Source organism: Vanessa tameamea, chromosome 4 (genome assembly GCF_037043105.1).
Source record: "Vanessa tameamea isolate UH-Manoa-2023 chromosome 4, ilVanTame1 primary haplotype, whole genome shotgun sequence".
Classification (NCBI taxonomy): domain Eukaryota; kingdom Metazoa; phylum Arthropoda; class Insecta; order Lepidoptera; family Nymphalidae; genus Vanessa; species Vanessa tameamea.
In genome coordinates, this window is record NC_087312.1 from 8,204,965 (window position 1) to 8,230,681 (window position 25,717).

The 25,717-nt window shown below is 30.4% G+C and overlaps 1 protein-coding gene across 9 annotated transcripts in view; it reads left to right on the forward strand.

Annotated features, from left to right (window-relative positions):
• The window catches only part of LOC113394476 (neural-cadherin), a 305,699-nt gene that overhangs the window by 208,986 nt on the left and 70,996 nt on the right, over positions 1 to 25,717 (forward strand). For 2 of the 9 annotated variants that reach the window (XM_026631802.2, XM_026631800.2), the window contains exon 1: positions 6,786 to 7,064. The exons of the other annotated variants lie outside the window; for them this stretch is intronic. In XM_026631802.2, the coding sequence (XP_026487587.1) occupies positions 7,013 to 7,064 (52 nt within the window). In that variant the 5' untranslated portion in view covers positions 6,786 to 7,012. Of the gene's footprint in view, positions 1 to 6,785; positions 7,065 to 25,717 lie in introns of those variants that run through there. 9 annotated transcript variants of the gene reach the window in all.

Genomic DNA, 25,717 nt, shown 5'->3' on the forward strand with positions numbered 1-25,717 from the left:
AACCCCTGGGCTACCGAGATATGTATATATATTTATACGTCATTACTCTGATTGTTTATTAAGCATTGCTGTATGTATTATCGAAATGTTTGATCATTAATATGCTGTATATCATCATTAGGAAGGCCACTCTGTCTTAGGCTTATGAACGTTGACGTAAATCGATATTTATTGCTTGAGTTAGACGCGTTATAAACCAAGTGTTTATTAACTAAGCGAGACAACATTGAGGAACGACTCTTCAAACTAGACTAATAGTATCTACCGAGAGTAGCTCAAAGCGAACATTGTCACACACAATAGCGCCAAAAACCAATACGGCAACAGATTTATTTGCTCGACAAAGAAAGAAAAAGGAAAACGCAAACATATGATATTTACCCTTGCAAATAAAGTCACGCCGACTGTACAGAATTGTATTTCGTATGTATGTACGTACCTGTATGTACAGGAGTGTAAATAAATTGCAATATCTTTAGTTTCTACTTCAAACGTATCTTTATGAAAGTTGTAGGTCTATTACGAACCATAACGAGAGACAACTTGTTTAACTCGTCCCGTTTTATTATCCTGAGCGGATAATGCAACGAATAGATCGGAGATCCTATCAGAAAGGAGTAGAGAATAAAAGGTTGCCAATGGCCTTCTGAGTTTTCAATACCAATTAATTCGTGACTACAATCCATCTGGGGCTTTGTTAAAGTTCATATCAAGAGGAATGATCGTGTTCTGGTGTATATTTGTCAATATCTTTAATCAGAACACTGGGATGAAATCGGTTCGTATATGTAGCGGCGAGTCTCCCATTTTGTTCACCAATTTAATACGATTCGAAATCTATTCTATTCGATTCCATAATTATTCGATTTCGTTTTTTCAACCTATAGTTGAAAATGTTTTTTACTGATACCGTTGATGCTCGTTAATAGTTCAATCAAACTAAATAAATAAATACAGTTGACAAACGGAAGAAAAGGGTACAACTCTTTTGTCCTTGTCTAGCATATTGAGAATATAGATAGATGCAAGCAATAACGAACAAGTATATATATATATGACTACTGGTTTCAAGTAAAGTTGTGCTAAAATACATCGATCTTCAACTTTTTAAACTTTTACTTCATCTTTGTAGCACCGAAATAATTATTTTCTAATTACGGTATTTCAAGAGGGTCGCGAGACTTGCAATGCGAAAGTTTTAAAACTTTATAAAGATTTATTTGTTGTCGTGTGTTTTCTTTTAGTGATTGCTTTCCTAAGACTGCAATTATCTGTTTTTTTTTTTGTTATAATAATGTTATATCATTTCATTTATGTTTGTTTTTTTTAGTTGTTGAAGTTAAACAGTAAGTTACTCAATTATGGTTTTGTTTTTTTAACTGATTTTAACCAATAGGAGTTTATCAATTAGACCTCTTAATAGCTTCATCGGTGTAAACAGATCTTTATATGATTTTTTATTTAATCAGCGATGTCTCGAATGTCAATCACATTTAAAGTTGACGGAAAATTTGTAAGTCTGTAATATTTCACTTTTCCGTGCATATTGCTCGATATCTTTTAGATTATAATCTCAAAGAAATCCTCGTGAAATATACGCATACGAAAATCCACCGGTAAAAGTAAAAAACTATGTTTCTCTTAACGGCTTTGTCTTAGTTGCATACTGTGTTTAGAAGGACCTCTGTTTTATTAAATATGTGTGTGTGTGTAAAAACTGTAGCAGTCATTAACTACTGAAAGTTATTAAGAAAAATAATTTCAAAATCGTTTCTGTACTTTGTTCTAAATTAGGGGTCAATTTTAAATTAAAATACATTCATACGTGACATTCTTATTTGAAATCCCTAACTTGATTAAGAATTAATAAAAAATACTGATGTTCATTATAATAGTTGTGAATAATAATGTTTAATTTATAATTTTCTGAACTAAAAACAAAGATAAACAAAATATTGTGCCCAGATTCTCTGAATCTGTATTCTTCGCGAGTACTAAGCGTTGTTGATCTTGTTAATTAATCGTTTTATATGCAGGGCAACACTGTCTCCCGTTCGCGTGTTCGTTCAAAAATTACGAAATTCAAAGACTGCTGTTGCTCGAATATCATACGAAGGGGTTATCACTTACAGTAAAGCAATGTCGGACATAATTGTGGCTGGCGGGGCGATGCTCGGGGCGCGTCCTATTTATTTACGTATATACAATGTACATGCAGATGCATATAATAGAAACGTGTTTATACATTTACTACGACGTTAAAAGCGCTTCGTTTTATTTTAATTCGTTACGATATTATATAATGTTCCGAAGTCATATTGGTAGTACTATCGATGTACGACTACCGACTATTCCGGCATAAAAAGCGTCCTATAACCAAGGTAGAAGCTATGAAACATGCCTTGCTTCAATAAAACTCACCTAATGGCTTCTCTTTATTGCTTGCATGGATACAAAATGACTTTGATCGGTGTTTTTAGTTTCTGTGACAATAATAGTACCCTACGGGTAAATATTATATTTAATGAGAGGATATTATGTTAAAATTAAGACTATAAAACATTATCAATACGTTTTTAAACACGGCTTAGTTTCGTCCTGAAATTTTATGTTTGTTAATTTCGATTAGTAATGTAATTATTTGTAAAATATTATACAAAAAATATACATTCAATACATAATAGCTTCGACTTAGTATAAAATCGATTGCAACATTTTTGCCAAACAGACAAACAAATATAACCAGATGACCCAGTGGATACGTGAAGACGTGGACCCATGAAGACGTGAATCTTAGCTGTATTGTGGATTCAAACCCAATCTAACATCGCTAAGTTTTCATGTGTTTAATTTGTGTTTATAATTAAACTCGGGCTCGGTGCTTAACGGAAACAACGCAAGGAACTACGTGCTGAAATAACCTCTCCAGAACTTCTGAAAATGGAACATAAAAAAATTAATTCCCTCATTGCCATTATCTTACTGATAATTTAAATGTAAAGGTGTGTTATTCCGTTCTTTTGTTTGAACGGCGGAACAACCTCTAATGACATTTAGCAAATAAATCTATTAACAAATAATACATTCCAATTATTTTCACAATGATCGATATTATTTATATAAATAATTAAAAATCTTGATTAAAATAAGTATATTAATTGGAATGCCTAATCCATATAACACGTCAATCGAATTACAAATATAACTAATCGATCCTTAAACATCAAAGGGCGTCAAAAAAGAATTTCAATGAATGAGATGAAAGAAATTAAAGAGTTAATTTAAGTAAATCTTATTATGTACAATAAAATTGTATTTTATTATCATTGAAATACATATCGAATATTTTCATAACTGTATTTACACATACGTAATAGGTTACTTTAATTTATACATACAATATACATATGTGTGGTACTAATATATATCGTTCACCCGTGTTACAACAATTTAATATAATTTATTTCTGCGTTATGTTATTCTGTAACAGGATTATATAGGATTACTTTATAATGATCCATGTAACATTTTTTTTCTTTTCTAAATAATTATCTACTTTTAATGTTCGGTGATACAAATGAGGTATTTTGTCCTAATTGTTAATATTAATATATTTATTGTCCGTCCGTTGCGAATTATTTATTTATTACTTTTTTGTGACACTCACTCGCATTGTATGAATTATTTACTTGTGGGTTTTATTGATCTTGTAACTTTATGTTTCCGTTCAGTTTATTTTGTCTCTTACTGTTCGTTTCAATAAAAAAAATTAAAACAAAACAAAAATCTATATTAACAAAACAGACCCTGTGTATATACAAATTGTCATGGCATTCGTTTTAACGACTTAGAACTTAAGGCTGTAGTACCATATAGCAAGTAACAGCTATAGCCCTAAAATTTTACTCACCCACGTATCAGATATTCTACCGCCAAACAGCAATATCTACTATAATGTTATGTTTCGGACATGTGAGCCAGTGTGACTACAGGCGCAAGGCACATCTTAGCTTCCAAGGTTGGGGGAGCATTGGGGATGTAAGGAATGGTGAATATTTCTTACAGCGACAATGTCTGAATACATAACCAGGCCAGCCCATTTGCCAGTTCGCTAAATTATACCATAAAAAAAACATCTAAAAGAAAATACATGACCTACTTTCATGGTAATCGGTTAAACAGTGTAAAATTATATTTACCGCAAAGAAATACAAATATCAATATCTATTTTTATATAGTTATAATATAATAATATTTTTTTAAATCTTCTAATGGAGAGGAGCCCTTAGCCCAGCAGTGGAATTACATTTACTTTACTTTTAAACGGTTCTAAAACTATTTATCGTTTTTAATAACCAGTATAATCTATATAATTTTATTTATTACATAGCGAGTTTTTATAAGGAAGCTAATGAAGGAAAATATCGCGTGCATGAAAGACGCACATATATATCAGCAATCCGCACTTTATGGAATAATATCCAGAGAGGAGGATCAGGAGATGGTTCTGAAAAGGAAAACGGGCCTTTCCACGGCGGTTGGAAATTTACAACCTTTAATCAATACAAGAACATAAACCTCGAACAAAATGAAAATCAAACGTTTTCAGTATATTATCTCTGGTATTTCAAATCAAATTAAATTTACTCCATTCAAGTAGACTTTTACATTCACTTTTGAATCGTCATTTTACATAACTATATTAAACGTTAATTTAACACCGGTTCGGAATGTAGATTCTAACAAGAATAACCGACAAGAAACTCAGTATTTTTCCAATATTTGAAATACATACATGTGCATTATATTTGTGAAATACAAATATGTATAATATATCGTGCCTTAACTTTAAAATATATTTTCTTGTGTCGCACTTTCAGTAAGCGTTTCGGTGCTCATTGTCTTCGCTTACCTGCTATTTATTCACGATCAAACTTAACTGAACTGAACTCATTTCGTGATTAATAGTTATCTTATCGGCTTCGATTTTACCGCTCTCTCCCTTTCTACTTAATCGACAGGACTAGGGATAGGAAGGTGCAAATTAATTACACTGACAGCACCCCCGACTCATTAACTTCCACTTAAATAAAATTAATCGGACAACTCTTTCAAATTGAACATAAAAAATTAACGATGATGAAAAAATAATTATAGATTGAAGTGTAATTGACTTTTTCCAGTTGATATTTCAATCGCTTAGTAATTTTTATATTAATGATATATTTTTCATTAATTCTTTCACACTTTAAAAGATGATTTATAATATTGAAATCATATTGAATGTAGTGATTGGATAGCGTCATTGTGAAGTTATCATTAGTTTGCGATTTATTCGGACTAGTAGGCTCCGAATAAAGGAAAGTAAGTGACATGACAGATTTGTATCTGAAAAAAATAGAATCTTTTACTATCGACGACCCATTTCTTTTCTTTTAAATATATTTAAAAGAAAATATATTATTGGGCTTATGTATGTGATCACGTCAAAAAATAGTGCTTAAAAGCATGTGCCTTTTAACAAATCACACATTTTGATCGTAAATCTTCAGATAAGTTTTTACTTTACATAGGAAGGCATACTGCCGAATGGGCCACCCGGTGGTAAACAATTACCACTACCCTCTTTGGTACTCTAAGTAATAGTAAACATCAATGCGCCACCAACTTTGGTAACAAAGAAATCATGTCTGAAAATTACATCCAAAAAGACACTATATCACTCAAAGAAACTGTATCAGGAATCGTTAAAAATCTGAAGTGCTAACGTTACATTCAATGTAGTCAGCAATTAAAAGACATTAACCGTTCATTATTTTAAATTTCTATAACTCGTACAAAGGATTTTATTAAAAAAAAAAAACTAACCTATTTAACGCATGTTTTATTATATTATATACAAATCGAGTTATAAGCAAACCAATTAATAAAATTTGTCGTACCTAACAGATGTGAAAGTACAACCCAAATTTAACTTCAACGTTTATTATTGAACAAAGCTAAAGTACTGAACATTGGCTGTATTTGTTAAGTCGGAATTTAAATCTTATTTCATCCAAGAGGATATTATTATTCTTTAATTTTGGATTAAAGATGCATTATGGTATCATTGTGTTAAATGTTTCACTAAATCTTGAGTTCCTAATATAAATATATGTATAATTTAAGTTAATAAATTTGACGATTGGAATTTGAACTTTATTTGTTTAGTAACGACACGAATATTTGTATTCAAATTAGTTTTTGAAAAAGTATACGCAACTGTGTATAATTCTTGTAGCTTAAACGTTATTAAATGTCTATAATTGTGTTATAGCATTAATATCACGGAAAGAGTCCAGGGAATGGCTTGAATCTCATGAGAGGAAAGTATGTTTGACTTTTCTTTATATGCCTCGGGTTTATTTTCAGTATATTCAATTACTTTATACAACTTCTGTATTACTTTATATATCGTGCGCAAACATAATAAACGTATCAATATTTAACTACGGCACGTAGAATCAAATAAAAAGGTTTTTATTTTTTCGGATTGTTTACCTAAACGTCGGTCAAACGATCTTTAATAAATTAGACGCCGAGAGAATCGGGGAGATATTTAAACTTTTGAAGATTCAAGTGTCCCTTTTGAAGATTCCATTTCTCTTTAAGCTGTACTCTAAATTATTCTGAAACATTAATTGGTTATTAGGACGTGTTTTTGTGTTTGGAAATGTTGCTCGTTTGCCATAACGGCAAGGCGGGGTTGTCGGGGGCGGGCTCAGCGACGCGGCAGTTGGCTCCAGCCCGCTCGGCGATCGCTCGCTTTACGCGCCTTTCCCCCTTCATGGGAATCGTCAATTTCAGAAAACAACTTTACAGCGAAAACTGGAAATGAAATAAATATAAAGTGTAGTGCAGTGGCTCATTTAAGTTGTGTTAAGTGCGATGCGAGTGGTTCGTGTATGTAATAGCTGTTGACACTGTGCGCCATGCGTTGAACCGCCGCCGGCTGCTGTCAGCACGCGCGGATATGGTTGACCCCCTGAAAATATTTTGGGTTTTAACAAACAGTACTTATTTAGGTACATATTACATTTTCTAACTTTTACAAGTAATTAGTTTGTTTAAAGCAACAAACAATATTCATAAGGCATTTTTACGAGTATACGTTTGTGGCAGTTCTCTGTTAGAAACAAATTTGGGACATATGTATTTATTTCTAACATAAATATTTAATAATATACTTACTATATATCAGTCTTTCTATCAGTCGGTTGATGGCATGAGAGTGCAGTAAGATTTTTTTCACGTCTTATTTCTTTTTTCGTTATTATTGAAACGAAAACAGAACACAAAAGAGATGAATCATTCTTTATTAATTGAAAGAGAAAACTCGTTGTGGAAATATTTTCACTTTGCTTTCGATTTTCCATTTCTAGCGAATCATGTTTTTATGTTTGATAATTCGAAAAGACTGGACATAGATTGTGGTTTTCTCTTTACTATCGTAAATTCAACGTTTTAGAATTCGAATAAAACTACGAGAAAAAGGTCGGAACAAATACAATTCAAGAGCTCACTTGTTGGAAAATCTATTTAAACTCTTTCAATAAGTATCCATCTTCTTTGTTAATAAATAATACATGCAAAAACTATTTATGAAACGTACCCTATTTATTATTAGTATGTTTTTTATAAGTATTTTCTGAACAATACACTACGCTACCCGGTCTTAAATGAGAGTCTAAAACTGTTTAATGAATGTAGATTTTGCTATCAATACCAGTCAAGTTTAAGGCACTTCATATAATAATAATAGGAGTTTAGTATTAATTCTTCGTATTTACTAAGCAGAACTAAAGTTTTCGATCAAATATTTTAATAAGTATTCCAATTACTAGTGTCATTTAAAAATGCTACGTAACGTTTACGATTTTTTTCAGGAATGTTTTTATATAACTTCAGAATATTCAGAACTCGTAAAAATATCGGGAGCGAGTTTCTTTTTTTATAAATTATTTTTATATGCAAATAAGGAAGTTATAGAGCAGCGATATTTGTAACATATCGTATATAAAATTGCTTATTCTTAATATGTCATTTGGCTAAAGCCTTACAATCTAATTTAACCCCCCGATAATATTAGTCGCGTTCGTATTTCATCTTGAGGGTCATCGCTTACGTAAGTTAAAGAGCCTCTAACTTAATTATCTGCTTTTGTGGTAAATATTATTATATAAAACTAGAAAAGGAGTTTAGTTATCAACATGTTGAAATTTGTAACTTTGGCAACCGAATTTGTTTATTGATAATAATTTGAACGTAGCAATACTATATTATTGTTATAGTCCAACTGGAAAAATCTACATATAAATAAAGATATTTTTTATTTCAATTATAACTATTGTTATAGCAAACTCGAAGGTAAGTTACTGGTTTTTATTGTAGTGTAACCTTTAATTATTCAGGGTCGGATAATAGAAAAAAAAATTGTAAAACTAATTGCACAATAAGTTGTCATTATAATTTTCTTTTCAGCGGTGCTATTGTTTACCGAACTCAGTTCACGTCACATGTGGAGTGTTAAAAACTAACCTAAGTTACTTCCTTTAAATTTCATAATTAGTCACTCATACAATACTTTCTGATATTTGACTATTGTCTTATGCGGTGACCTTTGAGTTTCTTTACTCTACAGACGTATCGTAATGATTGTTATGATCTATACAGCTAAAAATCTTATTATTAAGCCGAAAATTCATTTAATCCACATATATTGAAACAAATATTAGAAGCAATCACTTATTTAATTGCAATTAAAAAGCATTAATCTTTAGTTACTCACGAAGAATATTGTTAAATTAAAATAAATATAAATATATTTTATTTAAGTAGGCTAAGAGCCTTAGGCTGTACAATCGTAAACCAAGTTCTTTTGAGACGTCATTTTACAAGAAAAAAAAATAAAGATAAAGCTATCACCGATTTGGAATATAGATGATACCGAAGAACTTTCGAGAAATTTAGTAGTTCGTTTGTATTTTACAAGCTTTTATTTAACTTTGCTGTTAGCATGTGTAATCCACGCATTGCAACTCTATTTTAAACCAATTCCACTCAACCGATTTAACTTAAAATCTGTACACTGTCGGTGATGGGGCAAATAAAATCTCTGTTCTCATACAAAGTATACATTTTCGGTTTAAACTTCCACGAAGTAACAGATTGTTATAAAATTAGTATATTTTTATAACATTAATTGGTCAAATTACATGTTTAATAATGGGATTCAATTATTCGATTGCAAAAGCATTACTTTTGTCTACTTCATTACATTAATTTCGTAAAAAATCGTAGATAAATATCCTCTTTTGATCGCAAGCAACTAATTGGGTGTAATTATTTTCTTGTTACGTAAAACGTAGTAGCCGTTTCCCAGAACAGAAATTTACTTATTCTCTGAGCTTGGAATTGTCTGATAATCAATTTTAGAAGGGACCATTCGCTATATTTACACGGATGCCCAAAAAAGTAGGGTAATTAATTCATGTATGTATTTATGTGTGAACTTTTAAACGCCCTGACAGAATAGTATGTAAGGAGTATCGTTTGAATCCTCATATCGTTCTGAGTGACACTGTCTATAATTTATTGTGTAAAAAAAGCAAAACAAAATGGCGGCCAATTTTCTTTTTTCGGCAGGGCAATCGTGTTTTTTAGCTTTAGTATTATCTTTCCGGAATACCTATTTAAGGTCAATTACGATTTTAATACTGGAAGTATATTTGATTACTTGAATTTTTACAAGAACTATGTAGGTGAATTGTTATCGTTACATTCAATGATTTTTAATTACTCAATATTATGTTAATTAATTATTATCGCATAAAATTAGTTCCTTTAAAATCCTTACTTCAAGGTCACATCTCAAGGTCGAGTTTAATTTAACTGTAACGTTATAAATTCAAATTTCCTTTCAGACGTGGACTTGCACGAACCCATTTTAAAATTCCAATAAATAAATTTTGAATTAAGTTGATTTAACAGATAAATAAAAAATCCTTATTGATTTCATTAGAGAAAATTATTGAGAAATCTATTGTTTTCGTAGTATTCATTAATTGTTCATAATACACTTGTAATATCAGTAATACTTAAATAATTCCATGGAAAGGTAAAAAAAAGGTATGTCAGTGTCGTCACATCTCGTTAGGTAGTAAATACATCTTTACAACGCGATAATTTTGTCTGATTTAAAAAAAAAAACAAACGTAAATGACCTTTGTGCGTTAATAATAAACCCATTCAATTAGGTTCAAAGAGTTGCAGTGCCCACTTGAAATGAATATTTCGAAAAATCCTTGCTAATATCCTAAGTTAATTAATTAACCTTTTCTTATATTGTTAGATGCTTCTATCTAGTTCTCTGACGACTGTAATTTCGGATTATATCTGCCAGAGAAACCCCAAGCATCACGGGTCCCATTACTCGCTGAGCGATTTTAAATTTGTGGACCAGTCCTACGGTGAGTGCCCACGTTTCGGCACTGTAAGTCATTACGCACTCGCCTTTGATTAAAGACCCTACTCTTAAGCGACTGCGGGATCGACGATTCAAAATATAAAGTGTATATATAAAGCTAAAATCTTTTAGACCGATTTATTTTATCATAAAGTTTAAGATAACTTGATTAAGATATATTGAAAAATGTCATTATTCGAGACTTCAGAATCATTTCCTTTTAAAAATCTATAATTTCGCACAATACCTGAACGGAGATGAATTGCAAATTAAATAACTTTGTTTAGATAACTAGCTGCTCCGTCCGTTTTCACCGCGTAAAATTGCTGCGTCTCTCCCATGGGCCTTAGCATCATGTTAAACAGCCTATGAATTCCGCCTAGAATTTCCGGATATTAGTACGTTAAAACGAACCCTCCGGCGGTATTATTTTAGTATATATATATATACTAAAATATACTATACTAAAATACATATATATATATATATATATACATATATTAAATGCAAAACGTTGTTGCTTCGTTTTTGTAATTGATATTTATAATTTGAAACTCAACTTTCAGAGATATAGGATGACATGTTTTTTTTTTTTAATTAATGAATATAAAATATATCGTTGAGCGTGAGGTGCGACATATGAGCTTAATTATTACTTTCATAATATAGTGGTAAGCTATTAAATAGCTTATTAGTGTATGTTATTTCGTTCTCTTTTTATTGTAATGAAGTCGAGAGATTGTTAGAGTTTTAATTGTACTCGGACTATTCGTTTTTGTTATACATATATATATATATATATATATATAGCTATACCCGAAGTTTGTGTTTGGATTAAGTATGTGATGAGTAGGTACACATTTGTAGGTATATCTCTTTGACTAAACACAAGTAAAGTTTCCCAGCTTGCTTGACGTTTTGCGGTTACTGCCTCGGTCCTTAGAGACATCGCGTAAAGTTATATAGGCTTTTGCATCGGACTGTTAGTTCCTGAGATTAGTGCGTTTAAACATACAAACTATTAAGCTTCACAATGATAGTTTAGATTACTGGAGTTAAAACGTTCTTTGTTTATTTAACATAAACAATTCATAAGCTTTTGGTTTGTTACTGTCACGAATATTAAGTTTAAATACTTCGCAACATATACACAATTTAGGTCTTCAATTAAACTGCATCGTTGATTTAGTGGTATTTTATAAGACTGGAGCGCTCAAGGTTCAGGGTTTAATCCTACTACAGTAAAAAGTTTTCAAACTTAAATTAATAATTTCTCCGGAGTTTGGAAGGGCAGTCTAGACTCCTGAGCCTCGGATAGTATGTTAAGCCGTTGGTTGAATTATTTTCATAAGTCATGCTTACCGTCGGCATTATAAGAGTAAACTAATAAATAGTGCACTTGTATTTGCATAAACACTTGTACGCTATAACGTGCCTTGCAAAGGCATCTAGCAAGTTACCGGGTCGAATCGGAGTTTGATTTATTCTTACGATCCCAAAAGTACGCTCAGTGAATCAGCTACTTCAGTAGTTGTTAAAATGATTATTTTAATAAGGTAGGCTAATTATTTTAATCAGAATTTACTGGTTCGCTTATAAAGGTTAACGAAGGTCAGATGAATATCGCCCCACATAAAAACTGGTTACTTATCGGTTTCGAAATGAAATTAGGAAACAGACCCTTGCAAGTACTACGATAATAGTAAAAGTTTTTATGTATAAAAATACTACATTATATTTGTGCTAAATATATTTTTTATAACTTACCTATTAAATAAAATAATTGTTATTTTCTTAATACTATGTCAGATAGTAAATCATCACACACATTATCTTTAGTAAATATATTAAATCAATATTTACACGATCAAGTCGCCACAATAGGGGGCCTGAGATGATACGTCCCTTATGTCGTTGCTGTCGTCGGAAACTATATCGAAAAATAAGAAGGGATTCTCTAAAAGAAATCTTGCCATCGAAATAATATAGTACTATTTCATATAGAATTTAAATGTAAACTTGTTCCTACAAATTCCTCTTTACGTTAATATAAAGTAAATTCAAAAAGTCGCATCAAAAATTAAATTTAAACTTTTTAATTAAATGACAATGCCAGATCGTGCAGCAACGTGTACAAGATTTAATTTAATGTTGAAACAAATCTCATGAATATTAGATTACAGTTATTGTGCAAAACTAGAAGATATCATTAATTTAAAAAGTTACGATTAAAATTTTTACAACATTGATATAGCGAACGTGCATAATAATCAATAAATTTTCAAGAATATATTGTATGCTATCTTTACTGAACTAATGAGTAATAATAATTATTAGAGTTCAGTATTATTTTTACATCGATTTTTTTAAAATAAACATTTATCAAAGTTCATTTCGATTATTGAAATCGAGACGAGCACACGAGGATGATTTCTATAGATGTTAAAGAAAATTGAGTTGAAAAGATTTTATTATTTTGTTCGTAAAATCACAAAGTTTTTCAAGCAGACGAAATCGTGGACGACGTATAAGCTCGATATGTTTTTACATAAGTATGAAACTATAAAGATTGGTCTGACATGGAGTTGGAAATAATTTATCCGGAATTTCATTAAACGGAACTAGCTTAGAAGGAAACACAAAAACAACTCGACGGACATGTTGGTGACAAGGGTGCTTTCACAACTTTACGAATGTATGCCTTTATATGTCTACAGGCAGTCAAACAATATTTACGGGTTGAATCCACAGGACATTTGTTATGTAATAACGAAAAAAATATTTTGTAAGTGTGACAGTTCTAGTCATATTATAGTTACCGTCATAAAAAAACGTGAATAAACAAGAGCTATTATTCTATACAAGATTAGATAATAAAACGCGTTGTTACGTCTTGTTGACTCACTTGTGTAATATTTGTATTTATATATTTAATTATTATGTAAAGGAATTTAAAAAAAAATCAAATTCTCTTGAATTTTCGTCTTAACGGTATAAACATTCCTGATGTTGCAGTAGTTAGAGTTTGTGTTAGGTAGTTAGTTAGTAGGTATTGTTGTAGTTTCCGGTTTCATCGAAATTTAATATAATATTTGAGAATGTCCGAATACAATTTCGTATGTGGAATTTAACATTTAAACAGTCCTATATAACGCTACAATTTGTAGGGAAGGAAATAAATATAAATAAAAACTCTCAATTGTCATTTTAATAAATTAATATTATTTATAAATTTCACTTATTTACAATGTTTTTCTCTTAACAATTAAAAGGCGTTTACATATCAGTAAAGTTTGCACGTATAAAGTTTTTGTTTAAACATAATGAGAATTGTACAAATAAATTCTGAGCTGAAGCCCGAAGGCAGCCAGGTATTAAAATACCTCAAGCGTGTGATTATACAACAATATTTGAAGAAATAATAGAAACAAAAACATTGTGAATGCGAAGCGTTTTGTTTGTACCAACAAACACATCAGATACTTGTTTCAACTCTTAACGATCACCTTTGTGCTATTTGTGGTTAGTTGTCCAACGTCTATTGTATTTTCTTGTAGGATCTTGTAAATCAACAGCCGTGAATACCTTTTGCTTTCAGTGTTTGAAGGTGTACTTCCATCGGCATGTTAGGAAAAAAATATGAACGTGCCACAATTGTCACGTCAATAGTCGAAATTTAATGCGGGCGAAACTGCGAAATGTATATCGCTACTTATATATTAATATAATAACGGAAACCTTCTCCGAAACGCGCTGCTTCTTGTGGTATAAGTTTTATGTATATTGGTTTTGTAGTTTTCCAGATAGGCACTACAAATGAAACGCCCCATCCTTTATTAATATAGAATAGAATATTATTTATGAATGGTCGTACGGGCATGTGCTGACCTTTTTGTATGTTAGTTATACTGTAACTACAAGAAATTATTATTATTATATACTATTATGTATCTATGTTGGCATTATTAATAACAATGTTAGCTGACCGTGCATAAACTTCTTTTGTTTTTTTTTTTACTGTCTAATATCAATACATTGTGTAGCAGTGTTTCAGTTTCAAGGATGATTGAGCAAGCCATTACAGTACAAGAAGTGTTATATCAAATCGATCTCACAGCTTGCTTTTCCCATTGACAGTATAAAGAAGGCGTTACACCTGGGTTATACTTCTAACAGTGAATCTCACGTTCGATTCAAAAATTTACACTCATCAGTGACTGTACTCGTAATGTTTTCGTAAAACTATAAATAAATAATATAACTACGGCATTTGAATGTAAACAAAATAATGTATAGTGCTGTGTTAATTCTATTAGTTTATCTTTTTATAGCCAATATGAAAAAAGTTCCCTCGTAAGCAAGGAGTGCGCTCTAAACTTGTTTTTCCAGTTGAAGCGGTACGGTACGTTAGTAGCCGTCATACAAAACAGTTTCTACATTAATTATTTTTATTATAAAACTACTGATTTAAATACTACGTGTCATAATAACTATATTGGAAAAACAAGAGAAGAAAAAGTGTATTAATAAATCTATATAGTTTAAATATTTGGATCGTCTTTATTGTATTTTATTTTATGATAAATATTTTATCGTAAAGCAATATATTGTAAAGTATGTCAGTGCAATAAGACGCGCACCTGGGGCCAGACAAATTGGCGACATGGCGTCCGCAACCCCCAGATGAGACGATAATTCAATCTTAAGCCACCGAACTGTGTTCCTATTATACACAAATTGAAACGAATAAGGTCATATAACATATTTACTATGTAGGTACCTAAACAGTAACTTTACACACTGGCTAAACAGATTTTTTTTAAATAAAACATCTATAATTAAATAAAAAACTGATTAAATTTTGCTTCTGAATATATATTCGATAGTCATATAAGTTCGTAAAAATATAAAGATTTTCGCTGTATTTTATCCAGGAACAAGCATGATCTGTTACATCTGTTAGCCGACTGCACAATTGTTGAACATAATAGATTGAATAGACAATGACTTTAAACGCTTTATGGTTTAAAAGTGATTCAAAATTACAATTTCACACACACGATATAAATATATAGTTAGGATTTAATTTCAGTAGTAGTGACTTAGAAATTAGATTAGTTAAGTAATTTATGAAAGTGATCTTTGAATATATTTTCATTAAAAAATTTCTTGCGCTTTACATTATGTAGTTGTGCTCTCACGAACTGTAGAGTTTTAGAAACATATTTGCTTTTACAACTGGATCGCAGAAAACGTTCAACAATGGTCAATTGTAAAATGAATGAAACATATTAAGGATATATTATTTTAATAAGGGGTATTCGAAAACTAATTACTTTAGAACGGTTTTTGATAATCAATGCATTATTACTTTCATTGGTAGTAATTAGTACTTTTAAATAAAGTAGCAATAGTGCAATGCTATTTTATTTAATCAAAATTTTGACTTCAATATTATATACTTTGTAGAATAATATAAATAATTAACGGAAAAAAACTTGTATTGAAGTAATCCTAGACTCGGCCTTATTGGTTTTTATAATGTTACTTATCCAATTGAAAAATCGGAACTAAATTAAATATAAATTGTCCAATGTTTAAATTATTTATGTTCGGATGAAATAATTTGTCTCGAATCTGAATAACAAGCTATATAAAGATGACATTAAATACCGATAGAAAGCTGTTATATGCGGTCAAATAAAAATTGATTACAGCCCCTGCTTCCGATAGCTTTCTGATCGAGATCACTTTTAGAATATATATTACTCGAAGTGCCTCAGCAACTCCCAGCTTCATTTCTCATTTCATCAGTCTCCTGATAATAATCTTGGAAAACTCGTGGGTTTCTTTTATTCAGTGGATAAATGTTTTTATTAGCTCGGAGTTCCTGTTAAAATATCTACGTACTGTTTGAATAGCTTGTAAACTGAGCAATCGGTTGGGAAACATGTTGGATATTAAAAATAATATTGTCTATTCGTTAAGAAAGTGTATTTTTCGGGGTTCCATAGAGTTGAGTGATGTCGTTGATTTTGTGTAAATAATCGAATATATATTAAATTTAGCAAGTACCGTTGGCGTTTTTGAAAGCTCATGCCATAAATAACAAAGATCTTTGCATCATTTTTCGGCTTAAATCATCACTAATCCATATCATGCAGTAATTTTATAAATTTTTTAAATTTGTTTCACTGTGAAAAATAAATTTACAAAATGCCTCGACTTTAAGTAATTCAGACAAAAATCTCCTTAAAGAATTCGTATAAATGAGATCAAATAAATAATATTTTTTAACTAAAATATCGCTCTGTTGTACAATCACGCTAACACTATCATAACAATTCTATTGTCATAAGCAGCTTCCTAAAAGTTAACGATCATAAAAAAAATCTTGAGCGCTGTTTGCTTTATTCTAAAAATATAATACAACACTTTATTTTAGTTCTAGTTTCTGGTTTTAATACTATATAAATAATAATATATAATAAATATATTGTTAAACCAATAAAAAAGAGCGTTAACCTTTAAAAGTGTTCAATATTCGACGCATTTACTGGGTCACGACCTCGTAACTAAAGCAAGACTCCCCCAAATCGAAAAGGGGCATTACTACACCATTATAGAACACATGAAATTAGTTTTTTTTAGTATTGGCACGGGAATACGCCATAAACGCAACGCTATAATACTTAACACATCAACTATGTATGACACACAAACAAAAATCATATTATTTTTGTTCAAAGAAGTTTTTACAAGCGTCTGTGATTGGTCAATTATAAAAATAAAGCTACCTTTTTAGAATTAATATAGTTTCTAGCGAGAAGAATCGCAGATATTACTCTTTTATATTCAGTAAATGACAATTAAATATATATTCTACTTTAATTCAACGAATAATGATTGTAAAATAAAAATAAATTAATTTGCCTAGCTATGATTCTTTAATAGAAGCTTTGAATGTATTACTTACCAAATGTAAATTGTCTGTGGGTTCATATTTTAGAATATAATTTGCTGCCCCAGGGAATACATATTCTTATATAGCCAGTGGCACGAGATCACATCTCAGTTCCCAAGATTGGTGGCACATTGGCGTTGTATGGAATCATTAAAAGTCCTTTTGGTGCCAGTGTTTATGGACAGTGGTTATGTTATCTTACCTAACTATGCCATATAGATATATAACTCTATACTACAACCATATTTCATTTGAAAATAACAATAATGATGTACATAAAAATAATAATAAATGGTTATAGAGAAAATGAGAGCGTAGTCGTCCTGAGCATCGTTTATAAAGTTAGAGCAATTTAGGTATAATCCCGGGTCTCAGGGAATAAGTGGAACGTTATTTTGGTAATAATTCTCTGTAAAAATATTATAATATAGTGGTCGGAAAAATTACTTTGTACCTTTTATTATAAAATGTTGAATATATCCGGACGAGGTATCGTTAAAATGATATCGTTTGTGTAATGTTATATCAGTCACTAACCCTTAAAAATCTTCGTTAAAAATGTTTTACACTGTGACAGTTTTATTTTTCATTTTTTAACTGCAGTTTTATACGAAATAAAGTGCCGCGCGATAACCGTTGTGATTTTTTATTCGTTTCTTATTTCAATACATGGTATGCTGCCATTGTCTGAATGGTTTTGTGTGATATTAAAAAAGCCAAGCATAAAAGCAGCGTAGCGTGTTCAGACTAAATATTTTATACTGAAAGTGTAAAGTGAAAATATTCATTGGAGTATCAAAATTCAATCCTCTTTCTTTGTTCATCGAATCAATGTTAATAATAATTAGATACTTCATGGTAGTAGCTATGTGGAATAGTTTTGAAATGTTATATCCGTTAAAATATACAATTCGCACATATGAGCGATGTTTAACTTCATGAATGTATGCGTTTAGTGAACTTACTGAAGTAGTTTCATCTTAGTCGTTTTAGTTTTATAAATGTATTTCAACGAAATAAAATTTTGATGATATATTTTCTGTTTAAATAACGTTAAATTTTATAACATATTACCGTAATATATCAAGTATTTTTTAATCTATAGAGTTATTCAGTGAGATAAAAATTCAGCACGCATCTACACGTGTCTAAATAGCTTATCACTGTTACTTGGTTTTTAAAGTTTCACGAGTGAGATACGGATAACATATAGATTATTATAATGCTGCACTGCTGTTTAAACCGCAATAATAATAAACAGCAACTAGCGCAAAGGTATATCTAACAGCAAATGTTTTGAACAAAGATCGTATACTATGGGCTTCCGGTTGACAATAATTTAGACTTATTGGGACCACAATCCAAAAATATCCAGGATAAAAGCAGCTATCCAGAGAAGCGGACGTCGTTTTGTTTTACGCTTTCCACGTTCGTTTGGCATTTTCGAAAAACAATTAGATAACTTTACTTTTTACAGTTTTAATTTTTTTTTACTTAGTAGTAATTCTGTCTGTCTGTCTATCTGTTGTTCTTTCACGGCCAAACCACTACTGAGTAAGCTAATATTTTTTGCCTAATATATGACCAAGCTCTATAACGCGAGCGAAGCCGTGGGGACAACCAGTTTTTATAACCAGTTTATAGTTTTTGTATATTCTGGCTCTAGGGATTACTAATTGATGTATTTTATAATAAAGGATATACAACCACGATAAAATAAATTAAAAGTATGTTAATATCCGCCTAGAAGAAATATCGTACTATGCTTTCAAGTTCTTCCGACGACTCCAACTTCGCAAGTATCGAAATATTTTTAAAATAACCTAAACGTACAAATTATCAACAGACTTCTAATGTCCGATAAAAATTGTCTATTGCGAGTCGAATCGGATCGAATAATGTAAAGAAATGTTGATTATAAATGTATCCTAATAATTATTTATATTTGCGTCTGATTTAGAACTATTGTAAATGGTAACAATAAAATATTGGTTTCATATAAAATAAAAGAACAATAAAAAACAACGATAATCATGATTCAAAGTACGTAAAATTGATCACGCTTCTTTTTTTTTTTGCTTTTGTTCCTTAATCTACAGCCATTTGCGATTGATTTCTGATCCTATAAAATATAGCTATGAATTATTTTACAATCAATTGGTAAAGTGCGATAAAGTGTACGTCTACCCGTAAACGTTTTGTTGTATAAAAATCCAAATATCAGTTTTGGCAGTTACGCATCAGTGACCGTAACCGTACGAAACAGATGAAGCTACAAATGCTGCATATATAATAAAATAATTGTATGGTCACGAAATAAAACGCTCGAACGAATATATTCACTTCAATGTTCCCATTAGGTTCGTTATTTTTGTTAATATGTAAAATATTTGGTTTTTAATTAATAAATATAGACATGCGGTAAACAAAGAGTGTCATTCCAATTATTTCGTGTAAATGAGCCTACAAACGGTATTTATTGAATCATCATTATGAAAGCATGTCAAGAGCTCGAAGCGCAATTATTAAAGGTATGCTACACATTGCACTTGCCCCGCGTACACTCTGGTTCAGCTTTTAGCTTTGTTTATTTAATTTCCCGACGGTTACTAAACTATTTACTATGTCGCCGCTGCCAGACTGGAACTTAATTTAATACTCTTTTGACATGACTCTGTTCACTCTCGTATCCGGTATACTCTTTGTTCTTAAACCACCCTCTTTACACATCACACGAACGGTTTTTTATGAAGACTTCCGATACTGTTTTAATGGCTTTTTACACACGTGTAAACTCCATCATACTAGAAATCAATTTTATATAATATAACTTTACTTACTTACTGTTTGACGGTAATTATACGTTTTATTAATGATTTCGTATTGGTATTGGATGTTACATTTGCTATTTAAAATTAATGAAGACGAAACGTATTTACGTCGAAACATTTCTATTTGTTAACCTATGTACATATGTATATCGAAACGAGATTAGCGATGCTTCAAATTTCCAATAAATAGGTCACTTTACTATAGATAAGTACTTTATCGTAAAATGTTCGATTGTATATATATTAAGTGGTTTTTAGTAAAGACTATTTATTTTAAACAACAAATTTTGAGAGCCAGTTTAATGATCCTACGTTTCTATATTTTTGTTTTACGAAGGATGTCTATCTATATCGTCGTTGTGTATTTGTTTAATGTTTAAATTATTCTTTCTTTTCGCATATCTTGAAAACAATAATTACAATGATCGATCGTTTGGAGCATATAAGAGACTTAATATACCTAACGATAAAACGAAAAATGAATTGTTTAGGTAATAGCCGTATAACCTTAACAGTAATATGGTTTTGTGTAAGCCTGTGTGACTAGTATAGTCATTATTCCACCGATACTTTATATTCCTTTGTGTGGGTGAGTGTACTAGTATAATAAAGGTCCAAAAAAGTCGTCGTCTGTCATCACATTGACGCTACGAGTGGTTTATACTTTTTAAAGTGTCTAAGGTGACTTAACCTTGATAACCTATTTGCTCCAATTTTCTTAAATAACATAATAAAAAAAATCCACGTTAGTAGATCCTTCACTCCGGCTATATCATGTTGTTTAGTAATATAATCTAACTCCTTTGTTCTTTTGTTTTAAGATAATGTTTGTTATCTGAGGTAAATAGGTTCGTTTATCCAAAGAGTGTCAAATTGAAAATTAATATTGAGGTTAGACGGAATCGCAAGGAAATTGATTTTACGTTTATTTGTTTTACGATATTTATTGAAAAATCGCCTTCTGATAGCATCTCTAAGGACCCGTAATTATGAATATATATCATTAAAATATTATACATTCGTTATTAAAGTATTATATCCGGATAACGTTTTAAGATATTGCAATATTTTCCATTAGTATGATGGACCAATTATACTTAACACAGTTATAAGTCGCACTCGTTGTAGAGTTCCAAACCACATGTAATAATGTAGAGTTCTTAGCTAATAATATTTCTTATTTTGGGCCACTAAAAATTATTAAAATCGTCGTCAATACTAGTATTGATATTATATGATTTGATTCAATTCCAGACAAGTAATACATACACACAAATTATTATATTGTATTAAAGGTGATACTCATTAATATCACTGATGTGATGTACCAATGATAACAATACCAAGATTAAGGAAAAATATGAATTTAAGCTATATCAATAATTTTCTGGATATGCTGGCTTGTTGAATTTTCATGTGCTTTAATTGCGAAAATAATTCTATCCAGTACATCTATCTAACAAAAACAAAAACCTGTATTATCTAATGAAATACCAACAGACTTCGAGTCGAACAGTAAACCACGCCTACACTTTAAAAACCTTTGAAATGAAACCTTTTTTAGCTCAAAAATTAAAGAACTACGGACTTTAATTTTCTTTATGTTATAGGTGGCAAACGGGTAGGACACTCACCTAATACTTATGGTATAAATACGAAAGTAACTCTGTCCGTCTGTCTGTCTGTTCCTCTTTCACGACCAAACCTCCAAACCGAATTTGATGAAATTAGAATTAATATGAAGCAAGCTTGAACCCAAAAAAAGACATAGGCTATTTTTATGCCTACCACTTTACGACAAACCCCTGAAACGCGAGCGAATTCACGGGTTACGACTAGTTTTATATATTTCAGAGATACTAGAAATACCAGCAATATTTTAGTATTTCGCCACTTTAAAATGATGTTTGTAACGCGTCTATGACCTATGTATATTGTACTTGATATTCTTTTTATGCAAATACCTTGGAACTTCGCCAAATAAGCACTATTGTATTTACTATTCAATGCATCTTTAACGATTCTTATGAAATAAAGTAGGTCTTTTATATAAAACTTTTAAACTAGAATAAAAATAGTATTACAATTAAATAAAAAAAGTGTTACCATCCCACAACTGGACAAAGGTCTATTTAAAGAAAAATCTTAGCCTATTGTATCACTTTGCCCTTTTGTCTGCCTGTCTGTGCGATTTTTTACTGTTGCTCACGATTCCTTAAAATGTTTGTCTTGCCCACCAACGAAATGAACGTCGTAAAATTGACTCGGATTTGATCTCACGATCCTCTGCTAACATATAAGTCTCACTGAGTCAACTCTTTAAGTTGTATTCTAATTATTTCTTAACCAAACGACCCGTATAATTTGGTCTTTCGACCCGTTCATCTGCCGAGGCTTTAATATATTACTCTATTTGCAAAAAAAAATGTCCAATCAAACGTTTTGAAGAGAGACAAATATAATATGATTATTTTTCCTTTTTACTTGAACCCAAGATTTATTCTTTTATTTGTACTGTTCTGTATATTATATTACGATCATATACTCCAATAGTCCAACGTTGTACTGGCTGCCTAACGATGTGGAACTTGCAAGTACGCGACTTCCGGCTCTACTGTGACTATGTCACGTTATATATATATATAGACTTCATGAATAGTAAGTTTGCTGTATACAAAATAATTCGTAGTCAACCTGTTTATAGCTAGAGCACTCAAAATAGTAAATGTTGTGACGTTATTATAATAAAAATAGACTTCAGTTGATAGGCATAAAAGGTAGCCCATGTCCTCCCTTCAAGTTCAAGCTTGCTTCATACAAAGTTTCATCAAATTCGGTTCAGTGATTTAGAAGAGCAGAAATAGACAGAGATAGTTACTTTTGTATACTTGTTTAGATTAATCAGATTCAACTCAATATTACATAAAACAAAAAATAAAAATATTTATTTCGATATATATTAACGACTTTCACATTAACGATTTCCCTAATGTGACACAGATTAAATAAATAATTATACATGACTTAATTACTTATTATCCACCTGATTATCCTGATTTAGGAAAAATATAAATCGTTTAAGTAAGCTCTTAAAACACTTATATAGCCTATTGCTTTAGATTAAATTTACTGTCAAATTGTTAATATTAAAATACCACCGAATTTTAGAATGTTCTCGAATATTCCATCGTAATCGACACGAAACAATTTTGCGAAATATAAAACTAACGCTAACGCCATGCAATTACTTTAATACATCCTCTACGGAAAGCATAATATAAATAGGAAATTAAGAACATACTCTTGCAAGTCTCGTTTAGGATTAAATATTCTACGGAAAGAAACTCATAAATCATATAGGTACATGTAATAACATGTAATCATGATCAATAAGAGCAATTCTACATAAATTATATCAAGTTTAATTAGAAATATAACTCTATTTACAATCGTTGTTATTGCTTACTCGCCGTCCTATTCTTGTGTTGTTTATTACAATACAATTCGTCTATATAAAACATGAAACTATAAACTAGTTTTCATTCCAGAATATTGATTATATCTTTATTTTATACTAAACTTTACGCTGCCATGTCGTAACTAGTTTTATAATACAAAGTTTAGAATAACATTTGATTTCCGTGAAATGTTTTCCTTCTTTTTCAAGAAACTATCGGATCACAGTATTAAGTTTAACATTTGTAACGTTTATATCATTTAAAATCAAATGTGATTACATACATATGTATATGTTTAATAGTTTCCGACCGCAGTTTCGCGCGCGTCTGAGGATGGGGGCAGGAGTTAGGTGCCTTATGTTTTCTATACCACTGACAATGTTTGTGTAAATTTAATTTTAATAATATTTTAATGATGATGAGTTGAATAGTTTTAACTAGTCGTAGAACTGACGTGATAGCGAACAAAACAAATTAATTTACGCTCTTATGATTAGTCAGAATTTATATGATATTATTATTCGTTTCATTGAAATTCCAAAAATTGCTGGTGATCGGAACTCTTTCTTTTAAAATCAGTTCAAGAATTTCTCTAAAGTGAATTTCGTAACAATTTTTCCACAAAATATATAACACATTTAAGCTTTAATATGGTATTTTCTTTAAACATCTTCAGTTTACAAACTTAAAAGTTTTATGTCTTTAGTAGGTACTGTAGTAGAGCAATAAGTCACGTGATATTACGTAAAATTGAATACTCAATAAACATTACGTATGTATGTTTAAAGGTATCTGAGACGCGGTATAACGCCGTATAAAACAATATATCGGCTTATAATCTAACAATATATACAAAGTAAATCAATCAATAAAAGTATCAGTGACATCCACTTAGTAAGGTTAATATAATGGGTTAATATCGAAACTTAGCTTGAGAAACAACCGTCGTAAATATGTCTCGCTGGAGGGTACGCAGAAAAGGGCCGTGTCACGTATCTATTGGGATTTCGGCTAAAGTACTTCGGAGGAAGATTGGCAACGAATGTACTCGTACATACTACCAAGGACTAGGGAAACATAAGCCATTTATAAAATGTATATGTTCTGTTGACTAACTGAGGTAAAGTTTAGCGTTTATTATATGCATATGATGCAATAATAATGAAAAGATTTGGGTAAGTGATTTTTATTTATAGTAACAATAATATACAACTATTAAACGCCTTATTATTTATTTGTAGTGTAGGGTAGGTGTCACTTTTAAGGTGTATCTGTCTAGTGATACATTGATTGTGCTAAAAAAAATTAAACTTATATTAGATAAATAAAAATATCAAATATATGTTATTTAAACAAAAATCTTAAACTCAACTTTCAATTTGATTGTGCTAAAAAAAATTAAACTTATATTAGATAAATAAAAATATCAAATATATGTTATTTAAACAAAAATCTTAAACTCAACTTTCAATTTTGTTAATATCAACTATTAATTTGATTGAAACTTCAAGCCATAAAAAAATATATACTATCAGACATACATAAATCGTCGCACTGCTTACTGTGTTCTCTGTCTCGAAAATTTATGTAGGATATTAGTTAGGTATATATATATATAAATATCGGTACTGTTAAGCACGAATGACTGGAACGATCCAGGATAGTGAGGGGGACTTAATTAATTTGTGTCATTATTTCGAATTTCAGTTTTTAATGTTTTTTTTTTATCGGCTAATATTTCTATAATTGAATGATTATTAATAAAAATAAATTATGTAAATTAAATAGTAATATTTGGGTATCTATTGATTTAATAACATACTATTTGAATGCGTAATATGTTAATTTATCTAAATTATCACCTTGATATTTATTTATGTGCATGTCAGCTTGACCAAAAATGTGTGGTATTTTTTTTTATTTCATCACTTTATGATGCTTCACAGGTGATGATTTTATT